Source organism: Pleurodeles waltl, chromosome 2_1, assembly GCF_031143425.1.
Source record: "Pleurodeles waltl isolate 20211129_DDA chromosome 2_1, aPleWal1.hap1.20221129, whole genome shotgun sequence".
NCBI classification, from domain to species: domain Eukaryota; kingdom Metazoa; phylum Chordata; class Amphibia; order Caudata; family Salamandridae; genus Pleurodeles; species Pleurodeles waltl.
In genome coordinates, this window is record NC_090438.1 from 579,493,564 (window position 1) to 579,516,792 (window position 23,229).

The 23,229-nt window shown below is 41.7% G+C and overlaps 1 protein-coding gene across 1 annotated transcript in view; it reads left to right on the plus strand.

Moving 5' to 3' along the window:
- AVL9 (AVL9 cell migration associated) overlaps window positions 1-23,229 on the plus strand; it is a 384,424-nt gene that overhangs the window by 203,220 nt on the left and 157,975 nt on the right. The window contains exon 4 of the mRNA XM_069215405.1: window positions 3,283-3,354. Within this exon, the coding sequence (XP_069071506.1) occupies window positions 3,283-3,354 (72 nt within the window). The remainder of the gene's footprint in view (window positions 1-3,282; window positions 3,355-23,229) is intronic.

Here is a 23,229-nt window from a genome sequence, read left to right on the forward strand (position 1 = left end):
TAAAAGACAGTGAATAGTGGAAGGGGTTATTATTTTGGGGTCCCCACTAACCTAGTGTGGGGACCCAGAGATGTAGACAGAAAGAGTGTTTTGAAGGTGGTCCCATTGTCCTAGGACCACCACAGGCTGAGTTATGAGCAAAAATGTTATGTAAAAGTAATGCCCTGCAAAGCATTCATTATGTGGTGAGTTTTCGTGCCACAAATATTATAGTATGTTGACTACAATGCTCAGAACAGCCCCTAGAGGACGCCACAATAAAAATAGCATGTGTATGAAACATGGTCATGTACCCATGCAGTTAGCCCTAAGCGAGCATAACCACATAAAAAAAGAATGAGAGAAAATAATACAGTATAACTATGCAATGCATTTAGCTGCTAGCAAGCATAACACATTACACTTTTTCAAGTCTAATAGTACTATTACAATGATATTATAAACAAGGCCCATAAAACATAACTTTTCCAGCTGTAAAACAAAAGTTCTAGCCATAAGAAAACATAATGAATGGTGGTAGCGGTTATTATTTTGTAGTCCCCACTAACATAGTGTGGGGACTCAGATATGATGTAGACAGAAAGAGCACAGTGTGGTCAGTGTTTTGAAGGTGGTCCCATTGTCCTAGGACCACCACAGGCTGAGTTATGAGCAAACATGTTTGGTAAAAGTAATGCCCTGCAAAGCATTATGGGACAAGTTTCCGTGCCATGAATATTTTAATATGTTGATATGACTATAATACGTAGAACAGCCCCTAGAGGACCCCACAATTACAATAGCATTTGTAAGAAACATGGTAACTGTATATTTAGCCCCTAGAAAGCATAACTACACAGGTAGAAAGTAATGCAGAGCAACCATATATTTAGCCCCTAAAGGGCATAGTACATTACACAAATTTAGGGCTTACAGCCCTATAGAAATGAAATTACAAAGAAGGTCCCTAAAACACAACCTACTCTTAGCTGTAAAACAAAAGCTCCAGACATGAGAGCACTCAAAAGACACTGAATGCTGGGAGGGGTTAATATTTTGTGGCCCCCACTAACCTAGTGTGGGCCTAGACAGAAAGAGTGCATTGTGCTGAACACTTTGGTGGCGGTCCCATTGTCCTATGACCACCACAGGTTGAGTTATGAGCAAACATGTTTTAAAAAAGAATGATTGCAAAGCAAAGTTCCAGAGTGCAGTGACTATTCTAGTATTGGCTCTCCTGCTGTGCCGAGAAAGCCGCTTTAGCTTCGAGGATTTCTGTTTCAGTAAAGCATTCACCAATGTCAAGTGTTTTAAGGGAAAAGCCACAAGAAATGATTCTGATTAGGTAACTGTGAACAATTTGACCAGCACTCCAATACTGCAGTTTGAGTTCACGCTGTTGTGCCTGTTTGCACTGTGAGCACCATGACTGCCATGCAGCACGAAGGGGGGAGACAAAAAATGTTTTTGCCCATGCTGAACTGTATTGGCAGTCGTACAATAATCAATGTTAACAGGGGCAATCTGCAAGGCATGACAACAACAGCCTCAAGCCAGGACAAACGTAAAGCATTTGCCAGTGACAAGTGATTTTTGAAAGTCAAGCCCATGGACGAATTAAAGTCTTGGCATGGTTAAAAGCCCACAATATTTACAACAGGTCAAAGCGCTTGCGGAAGAATTTTCATACAAACCTGAGTTACCGTATATAAATCTTGCTTGTTTCATTTATTTCTGAAGCAAAATACTCCATTTCTTTAATTCCATTTACCCTCCTTCTCGATTTTTGGTAATGTTACTGATATTCTGGGTTCGATGGATGTGAACTTGCTACACATGCAGCATTGTACATTCATGTACTTCATCTAAGGCTGCAGTATGCCTTTGAATGTTTCTGTCCACTTTTTATTTCCCCCATTGAGGTACGTTCATGTTCTCTGAACCCAATTATCTTTTTTTCAATTTCAAGACACATGCTGGAGCTAAATGTTTAGTGGAGAACCCTCCTAACTTTCAATTAATGTCTCCATTGAGGCTTAAACTTGTGTTATTTTGAATAGATTTCTCTTTTCAAATCTACGGGCTTTGGGTCTATACGTGCTCTCTTTACTCTTATTATGTCGGTTTTTTTTGGTTTTTTTTTTTTTGCTTTGAAGTAAGTTTTTGACCTGTAACTTTTTTGTCCCTTTACTGACAAAGTGCAAAATGTTGTATTATCTGAATAGGTGAACCCATGATCCGAGGAGATACCAGGTGATGTGCCAGGGCTGAATTATTCTAGGTTACTTGTCTTACTCCAAGCAACAGTGCACAAAAGCACAGCCAAAGTAAGACCTGATGCTTTGATGAATGTCATGGGGGGGCGGTCTGTCAGCAAGTCAGCTTATCCTATGCCAGAAAGGGACACTACTATTGTCACTACTATTGTGCTTTAATGCTGTGGTATTGAACACACCCAGAACATGCAGAGTTGAACATCATCCTCAGAATATCATAGTTGAAAGTCTTGATAGAGCGTAGATAACTGCAGGAGCGCAGCCCTTTCTGAGGCTGGCTTGCCAGCAGCACACAGAGAAACTGTATGTGCATTCGTATTGATGAATCTCTGTATCCTCCATTGATATCATTGTTCCCAGTATTTATTGTGTATCTTCCGACATTGACAACACAGGACAGTTCATTTGGCCTGTTATCTATTTTAGCCTGAGCATGAAAAGTAGTTTTTCATTGTAGTGTTGCACACTAGTTTGGAGTGTAGGCCTAGCTATGAAATGTGACTTTTCAGTGTAGTATAGTATACTAGTTGGTCATTGAACGTTCCCATGCGCACATTCTTGGTCCGCTCTAGTTTTTTTTTTTTTTATTAACCCACAGTTAGATACTTCTATAAGTGATCTGTCCCAGCACACATCCTTATAAGATTGATAAACTCTGTCTCACCCTGACCTTTATGTTACAGAATCCACGTGGCAGTAGCCACCACATTGCCAGCCTGCTTTCTAGTACTTCAGTACTGCCCTTGAACTTAGCCTCTTTTGTGAGGTAATTGGTCCCATGTTGTGGAATTGTATGAATTAAAAGCTACTAGCCAAGACAGTGATGCTCCTGTACCAGTTTTGCTGACTCCGTCTTTATGCCACACACACAGTCAGCAAAATTGGTACAGGAGCCCCTTGCCTTGGCTAGAAGCCTTTAACTGGACTGCGTTCATATTGGTACCACTTGCTGATTACCACTGATTGTTTACACCATTGAAGATACAAATAATCGGATTACAGCACTTGTTTTTCTTTTTGGTTCTAGGCTTTGAAAGTGCGTCTGGCGGATGTTACTCGAGAAACTGTGCAAAAAAGTGTTTGCGTATTAAGTCACCTGGTAAGAGAGCAGCACTTGTATTTACCAAATTAATATTTCAGGAATTTAAATATGCACATAACTTTTATAAATTATCGGATATATTTAAATGTCTAAATTGCAAGTACCTTTATTAAATTGGTAACCAAGATATGTTAAAGTAAAACAATACGGGTTTAGTTTATTAAAAATAAAGTTTCATGTAGCATTGCTATCTTTTGATACTGTGCTGGCATTAAAACCCACTTATAAACATATTGGTCTCTTTATTCAGTTTGTTTTTATACTGCAGCAGTTGGAACCAGCATATCATCACCATTCAGGCTTTCTGTTCCCGTTTATCTGTGTTGGTTTTGGTCTCACACACAGATATACACGCAAACACACTTATTTTTATAAACCTGAGCAAGAACTCTTCTGATTTATCCTAAGGCAGTGGTTCCCAACCTTGTGACTTCTATGGACACCGTTTTTATCATTACTGGAACCCGTGGACCACCACTCAGTCATTATTGGAATCTGGGGACCCCCCACTGAGTCATTACTGAAAGCTGGGGACCCAAGACTAAAAGTTGTTGGCGAATTGAACTACAAGATACACAAAAAATACATAAACAAGCATTCTATCAAACACATACACAAATGACAGCACAATTTTATTTCATTTGCATGCAAAATGAAATAAACATTTTAACTTTAATAGGAAGGTTGGAGCTTTTCTAAATTCAATTGAAGCCACACATTGTTCATATTATATTCTGCTTGATGTACCTGGACTGCTCCCGCAAGTCAATCTGAGGATACTAATTTAATTTTTAGCCTCTAATTTCAAAGTCCTTGACAGTTATAGTACGTTTTAAATTTGTCAATTGTACATTTAGCCACTTTATTTATATACTTTATTAATCTGTTAATATTAGTTAATTTCCTAAACAGTCACAGGCCCCCTGAGGAGGCTCCGCAGACCCCCTGTGGTCCCCGGACCACAGGTTGGGAACCACTGTCCTAAGGTATCAGATTTACATTCATTAGTTTTTGTTTAATTCATTGGGGTGTTTATAGATTACAAATTTAGCCACAAGGGGCAGATCAGAGCTTTAGGTCACAAAATTGTTAGGTGCATACTCCTACAAGTTACAGAAGCATATAGGCACATTTACAAAAATCTTTTGAGTAAGTCAAGAGTGCAGGTAGGAGCTTCATTAAAATGTATACATAGAACATGAGGACTAAACGATAAGGGAATGAAAGCACAAACAAGAGAAAGTTATTTATATTTACTGTGTTGTTGATTGTTAAGTAAAATCATGTCATGTCAGAAAGCTTTGTTTTTTTTATTAGTTATTGGGATGTCAAGGAACAGGTACGTTTTTCTTCTCATAGGTTTTGAGCTACCAGCTGTGATCAGCTTGTCTTTTAGATAGGTGAGTCGATCCCAGTGTCAAGCTTTGTAACGTAGAATACATCTCAAAAGTGATGCAAACTTCAAGAGGTCGCCACTGTAGATTGCAAAGTATTGGTTGTTGTGGTCAGATTCTTTTCCCCATACGACTAACCCTGCTTAGGGAAGGACATTTTGATGGTAGCCAGATTTTACTCGAGAGATGATTGACTGTACCAGATTTAATTCTAACCCACATGTTTGTATGTAGTGCCATTGTTGCCGACATATGGGATCCCCCACAATAGTCTATTCATCCCATTAAAGTCAATTTTGCAATCATGAACCAGTCATATAGTCTGCCCTGTCTCTAATTCAACTTGTTGTTAACTAGCAGTGAAAATGTTCTAATGTTGTCTAGGGTGGAGCAGCCTTGCCTGAAGTCGGCCTGGTACACAGGGATGATTGTTTGTCTTCCACCCAGTTCGTCAGTTCTGTCAGTAGAATACTAGTGTACAATTTGAATTCATGGTCTAGTGAGGAAATTAAATTGGGCTTATTATTGCCCCTCTGCAATTGTAGGGGATGTCGAAACCGATCCAGTAAGGGTGAACCAATGATTTTTTTTTTTAAAGAGATCCTAAAAATGTGCTTTGAATTTGTAAACTCTTACTGAACCTTTTTTTATGACAGTGCCCCCGTCCTTCCTTGCTGACTGAACAGCAAATACTCGTTTTCTCTGATTATACATATTCCATACCATCAAAAGGGCACTCTACACCTCCAACTTTGAGAATGTAGTTGCTACCTCTAGTGACATAAATAGTTTCCAGGTGGGTCTTTCACACTGAATGAAAGATCTAGCTTTCTTTGTCTATTGTATGCGTTTTTCAGAGGCTTTTAATGTAATTGCACAATTTCCACATATCCTTTCTGCAGCAGATATCAAAGATCATTCTGCCCCACAATGACAATGTATTCTCTGCATACTGCTTACCGAAGGATGACGATGCATATTTGTATTTGCACATTTTTCTTTTTTCCTCATTGCATTTTTGCACCTACATGGCATATTCATAGAAATGTGAAAAAGAAGTTGGACATGCGTGTTAGATTTTATAGTATTTGTATGCTTTTATAGTTGTTTCGCAACCAGATGCAGATTCATGTTGACTGATCAACAGTATTTCACTTCCCAAATTTCCTTACAATATTCAGTTTTTCATTTCTGGACTCCGTTCTTTAATGATCCTTCCTGCATTTTTTTAATGATCCTTAGGAATGATCAATAATCTTCTCACTTTCTGTGTAAGTTCCTCTTCCTACATCTTAATTCCTTATCATGGAATTATGATGAATGGTGCTGGAATATCCTCACTTTTACTATCATTAGTCAGACTTAAGTCGGCTTTCAGGGAAGTTCATAACAGCTCATAACCTATCCAAATGTAGGTTGGCTCTTTTTCCAGGCCAGCGTGACATTAAAAGGTGTTCTTGTGAGGAAATCCATAGTCCCAGAGCCTCCAATGAGGGTGTGCCCCATCCTACTCGTTTCAAAATTCCACACATCAAACTGATCCCCAGACTCTTGAATTTCTTTCAGTTTTGAAACAGGGATTTGCTTAATAAAAGGCTGGCAAGTGATCACTAGCAATCTGCATATTGATATTAATGAGTCCAAGCACATTGAAAATAAACTACAAATTACAAGTCTATTGTCCAGTATCACTGTCCTTCATCCTAAATGAAATGTATAGTGAGCTGGGCCACCCTGGTGTACATTATTATTCAGTAGCTGTAAATCTATACAAAAACATACACAATACTTAAATCAAAACTCAACTTGTATTGGATCTGATTACTGGTGACATTCAGTGGAACTCTTCAGTAAGCATTATTTTTCAGTTTTTGCATCATACCAGAGCATTTGTAACAAATTCAAATTAAAATCTACAGTAACAACCTAACAACCATTTTCCATTATCATATCTACTGATTATATTAAAACTTCATTAGGTCTTCACTAAAACACAGCTTAAGCTGTTTTCTGGCAAACCTATTTCCAGTACATAACATAGACTTGGAATGGGCTTTGAATCATTCATCATTAGATGGCTTTGTTGTCTATCACAGTTGTCTAGTTTTTATGTTATTGTTTTCCTCCCTATTCTTGTGTTCATCCTGTCCAGGAACATTTTAGTCTCGCAGTGTTCTGATTGAATGTGTTGTAGCCATCTGCTGCGTGCTTTAGGGGAGTTTTTTCTTATTGTATATTTAGCACTCCATGGAAGTGCAGGTGTTGCTTTCTATTATTGCTTTTCCTTCATCCTACTCCTGGAGACTCTTTTAATTCCCCTTCTTTCCTGCCCCTTGATACTCCTGACCTCACCGACCTTCATATTTCTGTTTTTTAAATGGCCTGGAAGCTGGAAAGTGCTGCTGGACTGCTCAATTCCATTTGTGCACTTTATGTGCATTTGTTTTTTACTTTTTATTGATATTTTATTTAGTTTCCTAACGTGACCGCTTGTCATTTCAGGACGGTAAATTAAAAATGGCTACCTTTGTAAAAACGTAGCATGCATGCGTCACAATGTATGTGTGCTGCCTGATTGGGACATGCGTAGCCCCTATCCGAGGATGAGGGGGGAGGCCTTGATTGCAGAGGAGGAGGGAACAGTGGACTGAGACTGGGCCTGAACCCCTTTGGCAGGGTGAGGGAAAATAACTTGCTGCGTTGGGTGCAGTTGGGAAATAAAGAAATACACAATAACAAACTCCTGCTGGAGTTCCTCGACTGAGAACTTTCTGGCTCATTAATTGACTTGGGGGCCGAGCCTGGCGGCTGGGGCCCAGGTTCTTTTGCGGCCTACTGCTCACCTTGTGCGATATGACAAACCTGATCCACTGCAGCGAGGCACTCCTATATTGAGACTGGTTATTGATTGGAGTCCCCTACCCCCCTAAATCCCTGACAACTCCACAGGAGTGTTGCCGATCCCCAACCCCCCTTACCGCCACCATGAGAAGATGGAGGAAAAGGGGAATCCAGTGAATTCTGCATCCATTCCCACTTAGACAAAGTGTTGGCCATCATAACAGACACTAAACAAACCATACAGCGGGACATCAGTGCGGTCTCTGTGGGCTTGGGCCTACTACAAGGAGAACACCATAAGCTGGAGGAGTAGGTAAAAGCTGGAGAGAACACAGTAGAGGAGATCAAACCTTGAAAGAGCTACATTCTCCCACAAATTACACGATCTTAAAGAGAGGGTAAAAGTACTGGAACAGCGAGCTGAAGATGCAGAGGGACGTAATAGTCACAATAATGTACGGGTGATGGGGCTCCTGTAAGGCACAAATATGGTGGTATTTTTAGAAAACTGGCTCCAGACTGAGCTGGCCCCTGACTGCCTTTCTCCCTCCTTCGCTCTGGAGATAGCTCACAAAGTGCTGGCGAGGCTGCTGGCTCCAGGTCCTCCCTCACGCCCTGTGGTTGTACGTCTTCTGCACTTTAAAGATAGGGATGTTGATCTTCACAAATTGCGTGACAGTGACCCTTATGTGTTGGAAAACTGAAAAGTGTTGGTGGTCCCAGATTTCACCACCAAAGTGCGAGCTCCAAGGACATCCCATCAGAATGTTAAGAAGGCCCTTCGCAAAGAAGGATTGCAGTATTCGTTGATGTTCCCAGCAAAACTGCAGATTGTCCAGGAGGGAACCACACACTTATGGGGTACACCAGAAAAGGCTTGGACATGGCTTGAAATGTACAAAGCAGGAACATCACACCCAAGTCCCAAATCTAAACCCAGAGAACATAGGTGACGATCCAGGAGAAGGGCTGGGAGCTTGCTTTTGGGGTCCTCCTTGAAGAAACCCTCCCCCTCCCAAACGTAACGGGAAAGCCTGTTAGCACTGCAGGCTGTGGTGGAGAAAGCACTAACCCAAAAAAACGATGAAGAGACTGACAAGTCATCGGACCACTTTTTGAGGGCTTCTGGCTCTGAGCTCTCAAATGCTTCCGGAGAAGCACCACCTGATGTGACTTCTCAGACTGCTGAAGGACTAATATGATGAACAGACAGTGAGATTTACCTGCGATAGACTTAGACATTAGTGCATGATGGACGCCCAAACCAAGTCCCGACTCCAAAAGCTGGGAACCTTTGTTAATCTTGCCTTAGGTTCAATGGAAGCAAATGGTTCAATGGAAGCAAAATAGCGCCCTGGATCCCATGGGATCCCACAACTATCTTACTTGTGATGTCTACGGCTGGAGCGGAGTTCCGGGATGAACTCCTTCACTGACTACCTGTGGAAGATTGCCCCTGCGAAGGCCCTGGAAGCGGTGATCTTATAAAGATGTTTTTATTTTACAGGTTAAGGATGGTCAGCCTTTGCTGGACTGCCCTTGGGTGCAGGAGTTTGTAGTGGGATCTGTTTTTGTTGGTCCTGGGGGTCACATGCCCATTGGCAGAGAATGAGGGCTGAGGTGTGGGGGCCAGAGGATACATGCATACTACCAAAAAGGCTGAACCAGGAAACACAATGTCTGTCATAACCTGGAACAGTAGAGGGATGGGATCTTCTGCCAAACGCCATAATATTCATAGATATTTGAGAACACGAGGTGCACAAATAGCCATGCTACAAGAGACGCATTTAATGCATAAAGAAATAGAGCCGCTGCGCCATAGATGGCGATGCCATATTTATCCAACCTCCTACTCAGCGTACTCTTGCGGAGTGCTAACATGGATAAGGGCTGGCACTCCCATTGAGCACATGCACACATTAACAGACAGGGAGGGATGGTATGCATTAGTTAAAGGCAGGCTGATGGCTAAAAAGGTAATCCTGGGGTGTATATTCACCCCAAACCAAGAGACATTTCTCCAAGAGTTGTCCACTTCCCGGGCCACCATGGGGGTTAGAAGCCTGCTCCTAGGGGGTGATTTCAATTGTGTAGTAAACATGGACCTGGACAGATCTACCCCTTCACTGTTGGGGGCCCCAGCTCGTAAGCTCTCAGAGGGCTTGAGGCAATGGCTACACCACTGGGACCTGTTAGAGATTTTGAGGATACAACATGATCAGATGTGTGAATACTCATATTATTTGCTGTTATATAACTTACACACCAGGCTAGACATGCTTAGATGCTCCTCCACACTGGGACACTGTGCTACATACAGAATGCCTGGGGTGTACATTGTCAGACCACAGCCCTCTGTTACTAAAGTTCTGGCCTATACTGGAGCGGCCAGTGATATCCCTGTGGTGACTCAATCCCCTGGTGCTTGAAGACACCTGCTTTAGGGATTCCTTGCAAGAGATCTGAACAGCTATAAAGGCGATGGCTAACAGGAAAACCCCAGTACCTGATGGACTGTCGGCAGAATTTTATGCTGCCTTCTATTCTTCCCTGGCCCCCACCTTGGAGACATTATATGCAGTCACTTAGATTAGAAATGTTGCCAGAGTCAACCAGGGATGCACTGGTGATCTCACTCCCCAAGTTTTCAGGCCCTGGTGCCCTGCACCAGTGTTCCGCCCCCTCTCCAGGTTGAACATTGACTTTAAGATACTGAGTAAGGTGCTAGCCATGCGGCTAGCGTCACACATGCAAACCTTAATACACCCAGTTCAGAATCTGTTCATTCCGGCAAGAAGTACTCCCTTAATCTCTGCAGACTGTACAATATTATGTATCATCATGATATTGGCCAATACTCGAATGCAATACTGATGTCAGTCGGCCTTGAAAACGCTTTCAACTCAATAAGGTGGGACATCCTGTTTGACGTTAGGCTTCAAATGGGATCAGGCGAGACCTGGGTGAAATGGGTCAGGCTACTATATACATCTCCCACAGCTAGAGAGAAAACAGGTAACACAGTATCCTCTCAATACGAAATCCATAGAGGCACTAGGCAGGGGTGGCACTCCTCCTATGCGCACTAGCTATTAAGTCATTGGTGGCACTTTTTTGCCTACAGGGAGCGAAACTAGGCTAAACACTAGAAGGCAGAGAACATATAATATCACTCTATGCAAATGACCTGCTTCTCTATCTGAACGATGGCTCTCGAGGGGGGGGGGCGAGTGTAATGTCCCTGTTGAGGGTCTCCGCAACTCATTCTGGATTGCGTGTAAATAAGACCAAAATATACTTGTTCCCCTTGGCAGCAGGTACAAAACAACCTCATGCTATCCCACAGGGCCTGGTCTGGTTGACTGTATCCTTTAAATACCTACGCATTAGAATCTTCCTCTGCCTAGTTGACCTACAGCACGCTAAACTCAGCACCACCCTCATGTCACTTCAATTCTGTGTAAGATTTTGGAGATCCCTGAATTTACCGATTATGGCCTGGATCTCCTTGTCTAAGATGATAATGCTGCCCAGGTTATTACATTATTTTGTCAATCTACTGATCAAAATACCGTCTTCATGGTTCAAACAAATAGACTCACTCCTGCAAGAATTGATCTGGGACGGCAGCCGAAGTAGAGTCTCCCTGGAAGTTGTCTGGTGTCCACTAAGCGAGTGTGGGTTGGACACCCTGGATTTTGAATTATATTAAATAGCGGCACACTTACAATGGGTTGCTCAATGTTTAGACGGCACACATCTAGACACGCTATGATAAACGTAGATGATGAACAATCAGTGTACTCTACTGGCGAAATTGCTCAGCAGAGCAGTGGTGACCACCCGAACGGGGACTCAACTGGAGGCAGCCTGATGGTGCTGGAATCGATGCGTATGTTGGTCCTTGGGGACTCCAGTCTATGCACAGGCACTGCCCCTGGTGTGGCTTCCACATGGTGACCCACTTGCTCTTTTCACACGTAAACATCTTATACCCTGGACAGAGGCAGGATTGATGACAGTGGGGTACTTCTTTCAACAAGTTATACTTCTACCCTTAGATGACTTGATAGAAGGGTATGATTTACCCCAGACCTATTCTTAACTTACCAAGCTCTGGTACGTACATTTGGGGGATTATGGCCGAGTAGCAACCAGAAGATGGAAACACATCAGGTGTTGCAAAGTCTGTTAACACTGGGAAAGTCTAGACACCTGGTAAAGTGAAAATATCAAGCACTATGGCACACAGTCAAGTAACCCCTTTCAACAATCAAAATAAGGTAGGAGGCGCTATTAGGGTGAGATGTATCGGACCCAGAACAGCAAAAAAGTGTTGGCCTACCCATGCCGAGTTTCTAGGAACACAAGACTAAAATGCATTCAGTTTCATTACTTACACATGACAAACCTGCCAACACACAGAATACAAGTCATACATGTGGACCCCCCTAGACCATTTCCAAGGTGTTTGTCACTGGAGGCAGACTTTGGCCATATGACATGGGGTTGCTCAGTAATTCACTGATTCTGGGAGGGTGTCATTGACGTTTTAAACGGGATCCTTAACCGCACCCGTCAATGCACAGCAGAGACTTGCCTACTAGGGCTGTACTCTAACACACAACCTAAAAAGGTGGACACCAGGTTTATCGACCTGGCCCTGGTGATGGCCAAACACTGTACAGCGAGACAGTGGAAGTCAGTGATGGGTCCATGGTTGCCAAACAAGAAGTGACATTGTGGGATAGGGCGGAGGAGAGAGCACTTGTTAGGGATGACAAATGAGGAATACAGAAACTACCACTGGTGGGACTCTGGTCTGAGATACTAGAGGTTTGGGAGCATCAGGGGACTGACCCAGGGAGCGACATGAGTACTTGGTCCCTGCAAGCGGGTGAGCCCAGAGAAAACCCATGAGCAAAATCAACAGCTGAGGTACAGGAGTCCTAAGAACTAGCTTGACCCCCACATACGAATCACACAGAATAGGTGGTCCTGAACATTTGCAGTCCTCGTGGCCTCCACCCCTGTAAAGCCCCCTCCAATTACTTATTACTTGTAGGTGTAAGTTGGAGGGAAAACACTCTGACTATGACTACACCAAGACCTTTTGAAGATGAAAACAGTAGACCCCCAAAACGGTCTGTGATTTGTTTAAACAAGTTTTTAGTTTGTCGTAAAGGTGGAACTTACTGGTCACTGCAGACTCTTGGTTAAAATGCTTGCAGGAAAATACAGCATGTGAAATATAGAGCATTCTGTATTATTACATGGTAACTCACACTGTAATGCAAAAACTGCCCTGCTACTTTTTGGACATCCATTGTGATGAAAATGAATCTAAATGTGTCAAGAAGTGGCGATTATATATAGATGCACAATGTAATTTGTTGTGCTTCCTTTATGAAAATGTCAATGAAATATGCCTTAAAAAAATGCCGCTCCTGGTGTAGAAGCGCTCGACATCAAGTCTTAAGGCCAGCACATTCAAGGGATTCCTTATCACTGAAGGCTGCCTCTGTGTACTACTATTAGGAGAGTATTTGTAGTTGGCAACCTGCCCATCTGTAAGTGCACCTCCTAGGTTTGAAAGTGCGCATCCATTAATTATACTGCAAAAATGAATGTGTATCAGTAGTAATAACGCTGAGTGCCGGTTAAGATAAAAACGTAGGTTTATTTCCATAGCAGGTGCTGCGTTGGAGCACAATATTCATAGCTCCGAAAACCACAACTTCGCTGCCCAACTGTCATTTTCAGCCCTGTGGAACCTTCACAATTAGAACGGTGCATACCACAATGACTCGTACGAGTCTGGCAGAGACAGCGCACTTCACATGAAAGGCCATTACAGTATCCCTTCTCTCTCATAACTACAAAGCTAAACATTAGTTTAAAATACAAAAAAAAACAAATTAAAAAAACTAAAACAAAACTTAGTCTCATTAATACATGGAAAGCAATCAGCACCCTACAAAAGAACACTAAAGTGAGTTAACACAATACAAACTAAAAAGAACTAGAACGTGGTTTGAATGTAAGAGAATCTTAAGGAAAGAAAACAAAATATTTACATATACATCATGGACAAGAACAATTGCAACAATTGATTTGCACCAACAGGCGCCACAACTTATTGTCGATACCTCACAGGAAGAGAAATCAGGCGTTTACTTCTGCGGGGAACATCCTGTGCCTTAAGCAGTATGTTATCAGAATGATCAGGAGAAGTAGGTACATTTTCATCTATATTACTTCCTACTGTGCTCTTTAACTTGAACACCCTTGCCTTGTTCCATCAGTACTTCTTGCTAACACGAATAGCATTTCGACAAACCTTACCAACCATTTTCGGTTTACAATACTTTGATATCCCTTTTTTTACATGAAAAGGAGCTTTTATACGCACAATATCTCTGGCTAATAGGTTGTTGGTAAACTTTTTTCCTAGAATCAAAATATTGTTTTTGATCTTCATGTGAGCTTTCAACATTCCTACGTTCCACTTCATCTATCTCTTCAATGACATCCATCTTCACCCATTCGGACATCCATCCTGGACAAATTTTTATTGAGGGTTTTCTGCTTCTTAACAGCTCAAATGGAGATACCTTAGTTGAGAAATGTGGAGTTATACAGTAAAACCACAACATAGAACGTACAGGATTTTGTACAACACAGCCATTTGCAGCCGCCCATTGTATACAGTTGTTCAAAACTCGATTCATCCGCTGAACCAGACCATTGGTTTGTGGATGGTAGAGTGAGCTGCTGCAATGTGTAATCCTCCCTTGTTTTAAGAAACTTTGAAATTCCGAACTGACAAACTGAACACCATTGTCAGAGACAATGGATGAAGGAAAACCCTCTCTCAGGAAAACATCCTTCAGAAAATCCACAATATTCTTAGAATTAGGTTCACTCATGAATCGTACTTCAAGCTACTTTGAACAATAGTCAGTGACTACTACTGCATATCCAGATGCAAATGGCAGAATGTTAATTGGGCCTACTAAATCAATCCCTATTTTTTCCCACTGTCCTTTTGTGTAGTAAATTGCCTGCATGGGTGGAATTCTAACCTTAAACCCTTTCTCAGCTTTGGAACATACCACACAATCATAAATCAATTCTTCAACAGACTTATCCATATATGGCCACCAGAACACCTCGCGCTACCTGCATTTAGTCAAGGTTTTTCCCAAATGTCCTTTGTGTGCTCCATTAATCAGCTTGGTTCTCACACTCTCTGGAGGTACCAGTTTTCCACCTTGCATGAGAATTCCATCTTCAATGGATAATTCACTAGAAACCTTAACATATGTTTGGAACTGGTAAGAAACAATCTTTTCTCTAGACCTAGTACCTCTTACATATTCCACCACTTGAAGCAAAACTTCATCTTTAGACAACGCCGCTCTCCATTCTTTCTCACTAATAGCACACATTTGTTCTACATCAACTGAAGCTTGGAACAACTCTCTTGTTCTTCATCCTCAGTTATTTGCTCATCCATCTCCTTAGTAGGAAACCTAGACAAATAGGCTGCTCTTCCATTTTTACTGCCAGGCACAAACGTAGTTGTGAAGTCATATTGCAAAAGTTTAGTTGTGAACCTGGCAATGCGAGGGGTTTGATCATTGACCTTGTCTCCGCAAAGAATAGCAATTAACAGGCTGATCAGTACGCAGTTCAAAATGGCTTCCCCAGACATAAGGGTGAAATTTCCTGATTGCCCACCAACAGTTCCTTCTCAATCACAGATAAATTTTGCTCTGAGGCTCTTAGAACTCTTGACGCATAACCTACAGTGTTTTCTACACCATCCTTACTTTGAGTAAGTATTGCACCAAGACCAAACCCACTTGCATCAACAGTGACAGTACATTTGACACTGGAATCAAAACGTTTCAATATTTTTGACCCAGCCAATTGAGCTTTAATACACTCAAAAATGGCTTGACAATTTTTATCCCATGAAAAGGGAACGCTCCTCTTCAACCTGTTGGTGAGAGGTTGGATCGTGGATGCAAAATCTTGTACAAATCTGCAATAGAGTTCTCACAATCCTATGAAGGATTTCAACCCAGCTTTGCCGACACGTGCCTTAGTATCTAAGATGGCATTGACTAACCCTGGTCTAGGCTCCACACCGTGCTCAGACACCACATGCCACAAAAACTCCACCTTATATTTTTTAGGAAGTGACATTTCTCACTCTTGAGGACTACACCTTTTTCTTGTAATACTCTAAGAACTTAAAACAACGTTTCATCATGTTCCGGTCTAGTGTCACCAAAAATTAAGACATCGTCTCGGAACACTACCACCCACTGATGTCCTTCAGCATGTTGTACATGACCCTCAGAAAAACTGCTGCAGATGATGCCAGACCAAAAGGCATCCTACAATACTGGAACGAACCAATGGGAGACACAAACGCTGTAAAGTGTCTTGATGATGGGGCAAGTATGACTAGGTGGTAGGCAGACGCCAAATCCAATTTTGTGAACCATTTGGAACAACCAATCTTTTTCAATAATTCCAAAATTTTGGGTAGGTGTTGGGAATCTACCCATATGTTTTTATTTAGGCTGCGACGGTACACACAAACTCGCAAATCCCCATTCTTTTTTTTTTACCACCACCAAAGGAAAAAACCATAGCGCAGATTCAATGGGTTCAATTACACCCTTAGTACACAGCTCATCAAGCTCTTTCTCTAACTGATCCCTGGCACTAAAAGGTACGCTCCTTAACTTGTGCTTAACAGGAATGGCATGATCCTTGACCCTGATTTGGTGAGAAAACCCCTTGATTGTGCCTAAATGTTCACCGAACAGTTCAGGAAACGGACCGACAATGTTCTCAGTGAAATCAGTAGACTCTACTACAGACACTTGTTCCTTTGTACCTGGTCTAAGAATCATTTTGAAAAGTCCCTGATGAAACCATCCAAGTATGGTTTGTCCCTTGATTGTGTCATAAACGTTTCCAAATATTTTCCTGCCTTTGAATTCCACAACATCTTCAAAGAATCCAGCCAGATCCATCTTACGTTCTTCATAAGAAACAGGTTCTCTGTCTGGGGGTTTTGATGGTCTATTTTCCCATGAATCACTAAACAATTCCTGAGTAATCATAGTTATCCTGGCACCAGAGTCCACTAACAAACTTGCTTCCTTCTCGCCAATGCCCACTTCAATGTAAGGGTCAACACACAAAGACATATCACCAGTGATAATAGAGTCAACATCCACCACCATCACCATTTCTCTCAAATCATCTTGGATTTTCTCAATGTTATCTATGTCATCACACACAGATTCAGAAACATTAGCTACAGCAATGGTTTTGTTATGTGTCTTATACATTTGCCCATTTCCTCCAAGACTCTCCCCACTTTGACAAACTTTAGCAAAGTGGCCAACTTTGCCACACATCCTGCAGGTTACCATCCTTGCAGGACAAGACTTGAAGCTTTTATTATGTGCCGCATTCCCACATTGAAAACAGATTTTGACTTGTTTGAAGAACGGCATACTGTCATTTCTTGGTTGAGAAATGTTCCTAGATTCTTTAAGTTTATCAGCCCCAACCACATCACTAGTTTTCTCTTCTAACTCTTTAACCAAGACTTTGGAAGCTCAATGCTCTTTGATGTACGAATAGTCTCCTTGACAGAAGGATTACCCATTTAAAGCAGCTTCTGCTGTATCATTTTGTCCGAGCACTTGCAAATGGTCCCTGACTAGTTGTTCAGTGAAGGTTTCAAATTGGCAGTCAGCAGTCAGTTTCCTCAGAGCCGATATAAAAGAGTCTACATCCTCTCCAGTTCTTTGCTCCATTTTGAATATTTTTTGTCTTATGGCAACCAGGCTTGGCTGAATGTTGAAACTTAATTCTAATTTTTTGACTGCTTCAACATATTCATCTAACTCTTCCTCATCATCATTGTTCCTCACCAACGGTGGGAGATGTTTGAAAATGGACCGGCGTTCAAATCCCAATGAATGCAGTAACATGCATTTCTTTCTTTCTGCTCTAAAACACGTTGCGCCTAAGGCACCCAAACATGTGACAAAAGCATCAAACCAATTTTTCCCCGGCACCGGGGGAGAACCGGGTACTTCCAGAAAAGGTGGCAGTGGTGTTACTGATTGCATCCTGAAATTAAGACTGTTAGATAAAATCACTCTAACAAGTCACCAAGTTGAATTTTGTTCCTTTTGACCAACAAGTTAATTGTACATTCGCTTGCCAAAACTTATCTTCGAGGACTCAGTATATGCCATTACTTACACACAAATATAAATGAGCTGAAATGTGATTGGTGTGCGCGAGCATACAATAAACCACTGGTGACAAAATTGTGAAATGGCACTTCTAACGTGCATAAATGGAATGACACATACCACAGGGAATTTGAAACAAAATGGTTGTAAAAAAAAGTTACTTGGTGTGCGTATCACCGTATGAAAAGGTTAATTCCATACGTAGATACGCGATTTGCATCAGAAAACAATGTTGTTAAATTCAAAAAATTGGTGTGCGTATCACCGTGCGCAGAGTTTATTTCCACATGGAGATACGCAGTTGCTAAGTCATTAGGTTGAACTCCCCAACATGGCCATTGAAAAGAGTTTCACACACTGATCTCCGTAGGTCTAGCAGACAGACTTATCAATCACACTCAAAACACCCCCACCAAACTGACTTACAAATGATAGGACACCTCGTAAAATTACATCACTTTGCGTCGTCCAGAGCTGTGAAGAAATCCTGTGCGAAGTCGGACTGTAAATCTCCTATACGAAGTCGGAATCTGGAAACCCTCGTCTTCAGCTAAATGGTAATGTTCCCAATTGATGTCAGGCGAGGATCGTCGAAACAGACAAAAAAAACAGATATGTGGGTTCTCTGGCACCTGGCAACTCATCAAACTCGTCACCAAAAATATTGTAGTAATAACGCTGAGTGCCGATTAAGATAAAAACGTAGGTTTATTTCCGTAACAGGTGCCGTGTTGGAGCACAATATTCATTGCTCTGAAAACCACAACTTCTCTGCGGAACTGTCATTTTCAGTCCCGTGGAGCCTTCTCAATTAGAACGCTGCATACCACAATGATTCGTACGAGTCTGGCAGAGACTGCACACTTTACATGAAAGGCCATTACAGTATTGTTCTATTTTGAGCACCAATAAGATAAAAGATAAGCAGTTCTCCTTCTATTCCTCTAATGTTTCTTGCAGAGTGCTAAGATTCACCAGATGTAAAGGTTCTGAAATCCAGTGCTCATTACAAAACGCTTACTGACAAATCAAATAATAGAGCAGAAGAAGTAGCTGCATCCAAGTCACTATAATCAGATTGTGTCTTGTGGTCTCCATTTCCTCTCAAAATACAGTGCCATAGCAAACGGCTTGCGTGCTTTGAACATGGCAGTTGTTGGTTTCATTTTCTTCCTCGCTCTTTCCAACATTGTCCACTTCTAATCGAGGAGTTTCCTTGTGAGACATCCCTTTCAAAATTCTTCATGGTAAACAGTTTTGCAACGTGATAGAGTATAGGCTAAAGAAAGGTCACTTAGTTCTCAAGGCACAGCACTGTACCTTGAGAACTCATATGCATTTAAAGAGATAGCTCACAGAGGAGGACGCCCCCTGGAAAGATCTAGGCATGAGTTGCATGCGGGTCCCTGCTAGGATGGTGTGACATGTCAGTTTCTGAGGACCAGCATTGGGTTGGGTCTACGTGTATGCAATTTATGTAGCACAAAGCTAGTTATAAAACATGGAGTGCAGTACAGAATCAAAAGGTATTTTACAGTGAGAGCGTGGTAGGGATGACACCAGGGGAAGGGCAGAGAGGACTGTAGGGCGTTACAGTTGGCATGGATGAGGGGAGTGCACCAGGGAAGTGGTGGTTCCAATAGTCGATAGAGGGCCAAGTTTGCGGTAGGGATGGGGCTCGCGAAGAGTAATTGGACAGGGTGAGGTGTAAGGAGAATAGTAGTGGGAGGCCTCAGGGCTACTGGAAGTAGTGAGGTAAAGAAGGAGGGTACCAATTATGTCCACTATATATAAGTGCAAGGAATTGTACAGTCTGTTCTGTGAGCTAGAGGATTATCATCACTGTTATTATTCTATGATTCACAACTTTAGACTAATTCCCAACCATTAGGAGGTGGAGAATCCAGGTGGTCGGAAAAAAGAGAGAACATCCTGATGCAGTCTTAGGGGCCGTTTTAGATCTTGGCAGAATGGAAAACTCCGTCACAAATGTGATGGATATCCCATCTGCCGAATTACAATCCCATAATATTCTATGGGGATCGTAATACGGCAGACGGGAAATCCGTCGCATTTGTGACAGAGCATTCCACCCAGATCTTAATAAGGTCCTTAGTATTTTTAATATCCTAAAGTTTCAACAACTTTAGTCCTATTTCAGAATTCGGGTCCCTGACAGCCATTGTCAGTCTCATCTTGGCATAGATCTGGTTTCTGTAGGCAGACTGAACTAGTGCAAGTGGTCATGTAACTGGTGGACAGGAGTTCTAGGGTACTGTAATTGTCAGAATTTTTAAGATCTTGGTTGCTTTTGCGTTTTCCTGTCTATTTTCATAGTAAGTGATTAGATAGTCTGAATTACATCTTTTCGGATCATCAAGAGTTGTATCCTTTTCCACACTGTGACTGGGCTCAGGTCCAAGGAAAAGAAGATTGTGTTTCGCCTCCATTTGATTTAGCTCTTGTTATTCACCACTCAGTCATCAAATTCTCTCAAGTTTTAGTGTGACTGTCTCGCTAAGTTTGTCAACGTTTGTCACTATGGTTTAGATTACCTTTGTGCAGGAGTTTGGGTGGTTGGGCTACAAATTATGCTTGAAATATTTATCATAAACCTTGAAGTGTGAACCTTTGGTTTTAGCAGCTGTCCCTCGAAACCTGAGGCTGCACATTTTCATGATTTTTAACCTTCTCCTCACCTTGAAGGTTGGATGCTGCATATTGCTAGAAAGTAACAAAGGTATACTTGGCTTCCAGTAATTCTCCTATTTTCATTCATTATCATCACACTACCCATCAGGTATGGTCTTTTCATTCCTTAACACTTTCTTTATTAGGGACTACGATCACTGTACATTTGATGATGATATCATCCTTTTTTCGTGAAGACCATGCAAACAACTCTGTCATTTTGGCCATCATCTTCTTACACGTCGCTCTACATTGGTCTGCAGACATGTCTGCTTTAGACTTGAAATGACCACCCATGCTTGTGTTTTAGGTTTCTTACTTGTGGGCATTGGGGGAGTAAAAATGGTGAAGGCTAGCTATAAGTGGCTTTGTTACATATATTGTTATGTTACAAATTTTAATTGTAGTGCCAGGATCAGTTCACCCCTTCAAAGGACTATTTTAAAATAGCCAGTGGCTCTTATTTATTGTTCCTCCGCAGGTGGGCAAACCTCCCGTGGGGAAACTGCATGTTTGTTTTGTGACCACCCAGAATTACCTCAAACTTTTTTCAAACTCAGCTGATCTACACATCTACTCCTTGTGTGCCTCCTTTTTTCATTTAGTAATCACTTTGCTGTATATTGACAAAGAAGCCAATGTTCCTTGACTCTACTGGAGCAATCTATTGAAGCAATCACTTTCCTGTATTCTCACTCATCAGGTACAGTTATTTCTTTGGGGGACCTTAAAGGCAACCCTAAGTGATGAATAAGAATATAAACATTGATAAAATATAGAAAATGAAAGTTTGCATACATTATATTAAGACGTACAAACTGGGTGAGCATATTAAACTAACATAGAAGTTATTTACCTCTATCTAACTGCAGATTCCTCACTTTAGAATACTCCACAGGTGCAAGACTTGATCCGTAGACTTTCACAGCAATGCTCCTACACGCTGCTATGTGGCACAATGTGGTTCCACCTTGGCTCCATACTGCCTTGGAAGTGATGGAGCGGAGCTGCATCTAAGCGCCACCCAGCATGCTGATGTCTATTTCTTGCTTATCTTGTTGCACCCTCAGATGTGCACCATTAAAAATTGACAGTACCAGTGTGCTGAATACTAACTTTGGACCTATGTAGATGTTAAAAAAGACCATGTCACATAATGGGGATGTGAGTAGGCTATTGAGTAATCTTCGTTTAGATAAAGCATACACCAGAAAGAGCGTGACCGAAGATAAGTAGCTTATTCTTCTAAAGAATTCTTCAAACTGGAGATTCCTCACATTAGTGTTCCATGCACTATTGTCCATGTCTCAGCCTGGCAGATGTCAAGGTCAGGGACTCCATTTGCCAACAGGTAGTAGGAGCCTTAGCCCTGTTGGAATGGGCTCCCCAGTCCTTATGGTGGCAGCTTATTGACCAGTGCATAGCAGATTTTAACTCGGAGGGCGATCTTTGAGGAGATCGGTAGGAAATACTTAATGAGAGTCCGAAGTCCACTTAGGAATGAGCAAGGTCCAGGTCTGGGGAAAAATATAAAGAGAGAAAAGACAAGACGATCAGAGACAAATCGAAGTAGAAAACAGACTGAGAGAAAGGGGTAAAGGAGAAAAGACCAACAGAGAAAGGACTAAAGAAGGATGCTCTTTATAAACATATATCTTACACTTAGGAGGGAATATTAAGGCTGTTGTTTTTTTTTTTTAGGTCTTTGATTATTGTGCGCTATGGTGTTTTCCCTCCCCAAGTGAGCTAGATCATAAGCATTTAAATACATGATAGATTAAAGGTTGCTTTTGGAAAGAGAAGAATCTGAAAACCATTAAATACCAGAATACAAAATAATTTTCTTAGATTTTTTTCAGATACCTGAGTTATACTGCCACTTACCTGATTTGTTTGATGATCATGGGGACACTGCCTGTAGAGAGATAGTATAGATCCTTTTCTAAAAAAAGGAAACTAGAGTTAAAATCAGCCATCTACGTTGTGAATGTTGGCTGCTCCTCCGGAAGTGTATATGAAGGCATATGTTGTTCATTTATCAACAATGGCCATGTATGTAGTAATTATTGGGAAAATGCCTTTTTCTAAATAAAACACACACACTGTCCACCTCAACAGGGTCTTCTTCTGAACAGCCTTCCCTTTATTCACTCCAGAATACAACACAAAAATCTGATTGTCCACACCATGTTTCCTGGTATCATCAGTATAAAAGCTTAAAACCCTTTTGTAAGTCTAACCGATGAAGCCTCTCCACATCTTTTGAGGGGTGAGAAAAGGCAAAGAACATTGCAGAGCTGTCATATGCCGCCTGGCATAGTCAACAATGAGGATAAAGGAAGTTAAAAGTCCAAGAAGCCTCAAAGTTGCTCTCATCGAGACCTAGGACTGAGGCTGAAATATCTGGATCATTGCTTGAGTGTCCTGGACTCATTGGAACTGAGGGAAGGCCCCTAACTGTACAGTATCCACCACAGACCCAATGCAAGGAAGTCTCTGTGAGGGAAGCAGGTGCAACTTCAGCTTGTAAATCATAAACCCCAATGATATTGAGAGATTCACTGTTGTCTCGATGGGGTCTATGACTGACTAGCCAGTTTTTGAGGTAGAGGGAACTTAGTATTCCTGACTTCTGAAGATGAGCA